General features: G+C 34.5%; 1 protein-coding gene across 5 annotated transcripts; it reads left to right on the top strand.

The window, feature by feature from the left end:
- The first annotated feature begins 284 nt into the window (after nucleotides 1-284).
- Nucleotides 285-7,615, top strand: LOC109011753 (protein PIN-LIKES 3-like). 5 transcript variants are annotated; one of them, XM_035695509.1, is made up of 13 exons: nucleotides 285-457; nucleotides 1,092-1,150; nucleotides 1,248-1,314; nucleotides 2,468-2,640; nucleotides 2,910-2,989; nucleotides 3,113-3,237; nucleotides 3,409-3,530; nucleotides 3,886-4,113; nucleotides 5,073-5,165; nucleotides 5,644-5,744; nucleotides 5,909-5,961; nucleotides 6,051-6,236; nucleotides 7,321-7,615. In XM_035695509.1, exons 4-13 carry the CDS (start codon nucleotides 2,506-2,508, stop codon nucleotides 7,443-7,445), a joined length of 1,248 nt encoding a protein of 415 aa, XP_035551402.1. In that variant the 5' UTR covers nucleotides 285-457; nucleotides 1,092-1,150; nucleotides 1,248-1,314; nucleotides 2,468-2,505; the 3' UTR covers nucleotides 7,446-7,615. The 5 variants fall into 5 exon arrangements, with proteins under 5 accessions (XP_035551402.1, XP_018848612.2, XP_035551403.1 ...); XM_018993067.2 differs by lacking the exon at nucleotides 1,092-1,150; XM_035695510.1 differs by lacking the exon at nucleotides 1,092-1,150 and having other exon boundaries at nucleotides 6,051-6,105; nucleotides 7,321-7,451.
- Nucleotides 7,616-7,857: the final 242 nt, after the last annotated feature.

Genomic DNA, 7,857 nt, shown 5'->3' with positions numbered 1-7,857 from the left:
TGTACAGAAGAAGCTAACCGTTAAAGCGATATCGCCCCCACACGGTTCCAGACAGTCCTCCCTCCGGAAAGAGACAAGAGAAAGAGAGTTATGTGCAATTACCTGGTAATGAGGTAATAGCTTATGGCTGTTAGTACGTGTACATATAAGAATTTGTCTTATTACGTTCATGATTTGATGGTCAGATTTTGGCTTTCAGTTACAAATTTGGAATCCAATGATGAAGTTTAAATTTAAAGGTGGCTTAGTTCTCATAGCTCACATTACATAAGCATTGAGCTTAGCTTCGGCCAACTTTCGTCTCTCTTTTTTTTCCCAGTATTTTGAGGTTTCTTCTTTGGCAGGGGTACCACCACCTTCCCTCCCCCACAACCTAAATGATCTTTCTTGCTTCGGTTAGTCGGGGTTCTGTTCATCCAAAGACCAACATGCACTAGACGTTTCTGCTCCCCTCGTTGTACGTTTCTCCTCTCGCATTTTTTCTTCTATCGTTGTCCCTATCTAAAAGTGTATATTTAGGATTACGGTAAAAAATATAATTTATAGTTTTAAGACTTATAGTTTAAGTAATAAGTGTTACTATTAACAAGTTATTTACAGCTATTTGGTAACCATATATTTAAAACACTTTCAAAAGTGTCACATTTGTTTGGAAACATATTAAAAAAATATTTTTTGAGGAAGAATTGACGATTATTTAATTTTTTTAAAATAATGATGATCATATCGTTGAAAGTTTACAAATTGTAATTATCTTAAATTTATATTAATATTTTTATCTATTGATATTCTTTTTAAAATTTGAATTACTTTTCACATTATCTTGAAAAACATGTTTGAAGAAAAATATCAATTTTCTCAAACGTAGTTTTTAACTTATTTAAATTTAAAAACTATTTTAATATGTAATAGCCAAGCGAACTAATTTTTCTATTAAAAATCTTTTAAGATTAATTAATCACTTTTTAAAACTCTTAATGCAACCCTAAACAGGCGGCCTAAAGCTAGCTAGAAAAAAAGTGATTCTTTATTTATTGGCATTTGTATTTTTAGCTGGCCTGATTTTTTTTCCTTGTCCTGGCACTTCCGAGCGAGCACTTCCGAATTCGCTGGTTTGCGGTAGTAGGAACCTGGACGTGAACATCAGCAAGTAGCATGATATTTTTTTCCCATTTATTACAAAAAACTCAATATTTCCTAGAATATTGAACTATCAAACATTTATTGCTTCCTCTATTCTGTTTCAGTGTTCTGTAGGTCAAATATGATTTCTGCCTGATTTCACTTTCGTTCCTAGCATCGGAGAAAGTGTTTGTAAGTTTTGTCTAACAACAAAGCGGAAGAGCTTTTCTGTTTTCATTTTTACTGCATATTTGAGATTGCGTAGGTAATATAATCTTTAGTTTAAGGCTTATAATTGTAGAACTTACGTAATAAGCTCTATTGTTGAAAAGCTATTTACTCTTGGCCGGTAATCATATGTCTAAAATACTTTTAAATATATTATATTTTTTTTGAAATAATATAAAAAAATGATTTTTGAAGTAGAAATAACATAAAATTAGGTTATTTGAAAGTTGTAGTATCGGGCATGAAAAGATCAAAATATAAAATTGTAATTATCTAAAAGTTGTACGGATATTATCTTAAAGTTGCATTCTATATTATCAAAAAAAATACGTTTGAAAAAAAGTATCAAAAGAATATTTTTTCTCAAACACAATTTTTAACTTATTTAAGATTAAAAAATACTTTAATATATAACAATACCTGAACAACCTAATTTTCTCCAAAGAGATTTTAAGGTTATTTAAACTCTTTTAAAGACAACCTAAACACCTTATAAGGTGTGTTTATCATACATGTGTTTATCACTCTCGTAACTAGCGGTTTCTTAGCGCGCGTACATGTGCTTATCATTCATTATTATCTAGCTGTACATTTGCATAAACTGTTGGACATACCTTCCTTTAATTCCAGTGTTTATTGCTTGCGTGCGGCTTTTGTCAGATGTTTATTTTTGCTATTTATGAAGTTGATTTTGAAAGGGATTGCATTTTAGAGAAATGCTATTATGTCCCTTAATTTAACGTACTTTGCTTCTTGATGCGCCACTACAAATGTAATGTACGTCATGGTGTTTATTAAAAAAAAAATTAAAACACAAATAAAAAGGTAAAAAAAGTTTAGAATTTTAATTTTCTTTTAAGCATCATTTTATTTAAAAATATACTTTTTAAAATTTTTATAATAAGCCACGTGGCATATGATATGGGGCATAGTAACAGTACTCTTCATTTTAATCCCTCGCGCGCAACCGGCTCATAGAAAAGACAGAACACGTCTGTATTTCAAAATACTCCCGAGTCGTTTACAAAGTATCTTGGCTGTCAACGGCCTTCAAGTAATAATAGATATTCCTTAATTCCTTAACCAAAGTTCTGTGAAATCTTTTCCCTTTATGTAGGAATGATATAGATTTGCAATTTCGATAGAATCGTCCCAATGGGCCTTCTAGATCTATTTTTTGTAGCGTCCATCCCGGTTTTGAAAGTACTACTATTGACGGCACTTGGGTTATGTCTAGCACTGGATCGAATCGATGTCCTGGGGGAGAATGCAAGGAAGCAATTGAATACCGTAAGACATTTGTTAATTTCATCGAAGGGAAATAATACTTAATTTGTACCTTCGAATTATCACTCTTTTTACAATATGCAATTTAAACCATGAAAAATCAGTGTATTTAAACTACTGACAGGTTTCAATGTATACCATCGATTAAGATCTAATAATTAACATGAACAAAAATAATTCACATGATATAATCTAGATGGTTAGATGTTAAAGAAAGGGATTTGTTCTCTGTTTCCAAGGACCTAACAATCACACGATTTGTTCTTGATAAGGTGGTCTTTTTTGTGTTCAATCCGGCAATTGTGAGTAGCAACCTGGCTAAAACAGTTACTCTTGAAAGCGTTGTTAGTTTGTGAGTATCATCATTCTGACAACTGAACGTTTATCTTTGATTAAAGATCTGGAATGTGTTATTTCCATGTAGATAATTTTCAAATCATCTCACTTTCTGTTCAACCTTTGATTGAGTATGTAGGTGGTTCATGCCATTCAATGTTCTCTGTACATTCTTAATTGGCTCTGCACTAGGATGGATACTGGTGAAAATCACAAGACCGCCCCGACATCTGAAGGGCCTCGTATTGGGTTGCTGCGCAGCAGGTAGCCACCGACAAACCCTTAATTTATATTCATCATTTTCAAACATAGCCAATGATTGCTATGTAATTGTGCCAGCGCTGAATCTGCCATTGTCCACCCCAGTCCCTACTGCAACTAAATGCATCCTTCGGTTTAAATACATAAGTAAATGTTTCTGTCTGTTGTGAACAGGAAATATGGGAAATTTGCCTCTAATTATCATCCCTGCAGTCTGTAAAGAGAAAGGCAGTCCATTTGGAGCACCCGACGTCTGCCATAAATATGGAATGGAATATGCTTCACTTTCTATGGCTGTATGTGATTTCGTTTGCTTCATCTCATATTGATTCCAAAACCAGCAAATAATGTTAAGATGAATGGCATCAGTGTATTCTATATAAGCTCGTTGAACCTTATCCTTCGGGATTGCAATTTTTTTATTCAAAAATCTGCATGTCATCCGTACTGTTTCACATACAAGGAACTCGTGCACGCATGCATACTTTCACTAGCAATACTGTCAATTATGGAAACTCAAAGGTGAAGAGTCTCATGTCTGAAAATGCATTTTACTAGCCGTGTATAACTATATATGCATGGTGCATGAGGTATGAGCAGAACCTTTTAGCTTGATAATGATGAAATTCTTTCTTGGATCGGGTTCTTCAGATTGGGGCCATTTATCTGTGGTCTTATGTATACAACATTGTGCGGATTTTCTCAAGGTCCGTCAACGAAAAAGACAACACAGCTGAATTCACAAGCAAAATGAACCCTGGTGGGGGAGCAGCAGAAATACTCCACGGGAGTTGCTCAGAAGAACTTCCTCCAAAAAGCTGCTCCATCTCTGTGGACTATGCAAATAAATGTATGCTTCCTTCCGAGGCAAAAATGAAGGTTGTCTCTACTCCTTTCCTGAAAACGAGATTCTTTATGATTTTAATGAGTTTCTAATCGTTAATGCGAAATATTTGTGTTGGTAAATTCCTACTTTTATGAAATATTATATGAAATATGTTGCATGAGTATCATTGCTCGTTTTAAAATTAGATAATTTAAGTTATGATTTATGAGTTTCTCGAACTTTTTACCTATTCTTGATCGCAATATATAGCATATAATAAATCCAAGGGATTTTATATTGCTTAATTAAAACATTCAAAACATGCCAATAGTCTAATGACTTGATGGCATATGATTTGGTTCTCCAAATGGAGAACTTAGGTTCGAAACCATCCACCCAAATCCATTTGAAAAACTGGATCATATGCTATCAGGCCATCAAACTCTTGGTCATTCAACACATTTGTAAACATTTTACCTTTGTATGTTATATGTAATTAAATATCTTAAATAATCATTTTTATTTATTGGAAAAATAATAATAAAATTACAGAATATTTAAGTGGTGGTTTTCCAAAGAGATAAATCATTATAAGCAATCACTAACCAGAATATATAACCTGCATGAAAATCATTTTTCTCTCTCTATATTTGAAATATTAGTCATGATAAGTTATAGGAGCAGAGCTCCCACTTCAGAACTTTTATATGTTAGATATATACAACCAAATGGTGGATGAAAACTGAAAGGGTTAGATATGGATCACAAAGATGAGATGCAGGGTAAGGAGGAAAATATATAGCAAGAGGTTGGGAGTTTAAAAAGTTAAAAAGAATAGAAAACCAAGCGGTTTTTGTCAGTAAGAGCAAGATGTAATAGAATGCTTACAGTAAAGAAATTTAAAAGCACTTTTAAGACAATGATAAGTTAGCATAATAGGAATCAAAGAAAGATACTTTGAAAATTATATGAGCAATAATAGATCATGAGCATTCTCACCCTTTCGTGGCAGATACCGATCTTATATGCTATTAAAAACAGCTTAAGGATGTTTGCAAGAAAGATCAATCTAAGGGCCTTGTTTGCACCTTCAACAACTGGAGCGGTACGTATGCTTTGAGTTCTTTTTTATACTACCATGCATGGCCATCCTCTTTGGCCAAAACAATAGCTAGTTCTTTGAATTACCGGGAAAGGATGTGATGTTCTTTACGTGCTGACAAATTTGTTCCCGGATTCATTAAGATATTATACTGTGTAGGCCGTTACATTCGGTGTGTATTGGCTTAATGCAAAGAGTGCTGCTACTATTATATGTTCACGATGAATTTTATATAGAAGAATACACCCGATGGGTTTAATGCCGCATCTTTTGTTTTTTCACATAGAGGCAATTGCCTTTTGTTATCAGCTACACATGCAATCCGAAAAAAAGGCTAACTTTTCTGATTTAACAATTAGAAAAATATCCAACCAGAATGTTACTAGCTATCTAATAGTACTGGGTGACAAAGCCCAGAGGTGTTCTTCTGGGAATCAGCTGATCATGACTGAAATTTACACGTTACCTGTATAATATACAGATGATCGGGTTTATCATTGGTATAGTTCCGCAGATCCGAAAGTTCATAATTGGTGGTACCGCCCCTCTACGTGTGATTCTGGATTCTGCTTCTTTTCTGGGGTATATACGCTAAATTTCAGCTTCGTGATTGTTAGTTTTCTATATCCCAAACCCATTCTAGTTGGGATATGAATGCTACAGGTCCGAAAATGGTTTCTCGTTACTTTCAGAATTCATGATAAAAAGTTCCTGACCTTCCTCTTCTCTCTCCTTATAATCTTCAGCGAAGCAGCCATCCCAACTCTTTCTCTAATATTAGGAGGAAACCTTCTTAAAGGTAATCGAGTATTCAATATAATGTTTGTTATGATTTCTTCATATTGCATCACTGTAGCATTCAATAGTGATGCCGTTCATCGTATTCAGGCTTGAAAGGATCAGGTGTTCTGCGGTGGCTCATTATTGGCATCATAGCAGTTCGGTATATTTTCCTGCCTCTCTTGGGCATAGTCATTGTTAAAAGTGCACTACGTTTTGGTTTAGTTCACTCTGATCCATTGTATCAGTTTGTTCTTCTACTTCAATATGCACTTCCACCAGCAATGAACATAGGTAAGATGTGTTTGTCGCTTTTGAAAAATGAATTCACTAAACGCAAGCTCGATTCGTCTTAGATATAATTTTCTGTGAGATTAATGTCTTTGATTATAACCATTCTTGCATATCTTACGTTTCTATGTGCTATATCTTTATTTGTCCTTCAAAGTGAGCTCTGTCAATCTTTCCTAAACGATGAACTTTAGTCAATTAGCTGCTTCCAATGTACCTGAGTGCGTGTGCTATGTACATTTACAAGAACGTGGACGCCTAAATACATGGCTTCTCTTGGATAGTATTTAGGCTCAGAAGAGAGATAAGATTAGGGTGAGGATGATAGGACAACCATTGAATCTTCTACTAAAAGAGATTTGCATTCTAAAATGATGTCAAAGCGGGAAAGTGCACCCTGCAACCAACGTGTAGCGGACAAGTGCCAATAATCTTTTTGTAGGTATTTACTTACTCTTTTCAAAATGATTGTCCACTAGTACTTCCACACTCCACGACTGTTTGTATCATTATTCTTAATTTCCTATCATTTTCAATACTTGTTTCGAGCTGCCATTAGAGGGCCAATCTATCTTATCATCAGTACTGGCAGTCTGGCTGCTCAACCAAGGATGTGCAATTGAAATATGCTTGCTGATCTTGTTTATCGGCCACTTGAGGCAGATATGTTCTGTTATCCATGTCAGCTAATGCATCTTGCATACTCAATGTATTCCAGTATAACAGAGGTTCTGGAATAACATGTTCTGTTATACTGGCATAACATGTTTGAATCCGAGTTTAGAATGCAGAATCATGCCATGCAAAATATCAAATGAAAAACAGCCACACAATGAAACACAACTATATTTGTGGTGTTTCGGCCATATTTACAGTCAATGACAACCAAGATTCACCATCAACGACATGGAATGGTAGTAGTCTACTTGTATCTCGATAAGGATGAATCTAATTATCGAACATCTATGCTGGTGCATAGGCATTCACTCCAGGAATATGTGGGATATTTATTCGTTTAAATTTTTGCGAGTATTAAAAGCAGGGAAGTATTTGTCCATTCACACTTCTTCCTTATTTCGTATGGCAGGCACAATCACCCAATTGTTTGGAGCTGGCAAGAGTGAATGTTCTGTTATCATGCTTTGGACATATGGCTTGGCGTCGATTTCCTTAACACTTTGGTCAGCTTTCTTCATGTGGCTCGTTGCTTGATCTGCAACAAAAATGCTCTACAACAAAAATGGGTTATTATTATATATGTAACTCTAGCCCCTTTAATCCCAGCAGGTGGAGGTTGCTAGGGTTCTTAATTTACCTGACCTGAGGATCGGTTATGCCAGGAATTTTAGACAGCAATCTTTTACAAATTAGTACTATACATATATATATATATATATAATTCCATGTCATGCTCTTTTCGATTTTAAGTTTCGGTTGTAAAATTTATTTCGTGGTTGCATGTGATTAATAAATTAAATTAAACCAGCGTGGCATAAGACGAATATTAAAGTAGCTAGCTAGGTCAGAAAACAATTAAGAAGTTTACGTAAAGAAACTTTCCTCCGTGATAATTATCTTCAAGAGTTTATATAATCATTTCTCTTATATCATATACATACTATGA

This window comes from Juglans regia, chromosome 11, assembly GCF_001411555.2.
Source record: "Juglans regia cultivar Chandler chromosome 11, Walnut 2.0, whole genome shotgun sequence".
Classification (NCBI taxonomy): Eukaryota; Viridiplantae; Streptophyta; class Magnoliopsida; order Fagales; family Juglandaceae; genus Juglans; species Juglans regia.
Note: the sequence above shows the minus strand (reverse complement) of the source record. Positions and strands in the feature narration are given on the sequence as shown.

What these genes read in the sequence shown, in the direction of transcription:
- LOC109011753 (XM_018993069.2), top strand. Translation starts at nt 2,506, where the DNA reads ATGGGCCTTCTAGATCTATTTTTTGTAGCGTCCATCCCGGTTTTGAAA. An exon ending in GATTCTGCTTCTTTTCTGGG is followed by an intron (nt 5,745 to 5,908) that starts GTATATACGCTA and finishes TATAATCTTCAG; the next exon opens with CGAAGCAGCCATCCCAACTC. An exon ending in TCCACCAGCAATGAACATAG is followed by an intron (nt 6,237 to 7,320) that starts GTAAGATGTGTT and finishes TTCGTATGGCAG; the next exon opens with GCACAATCACCCAATTGTTT.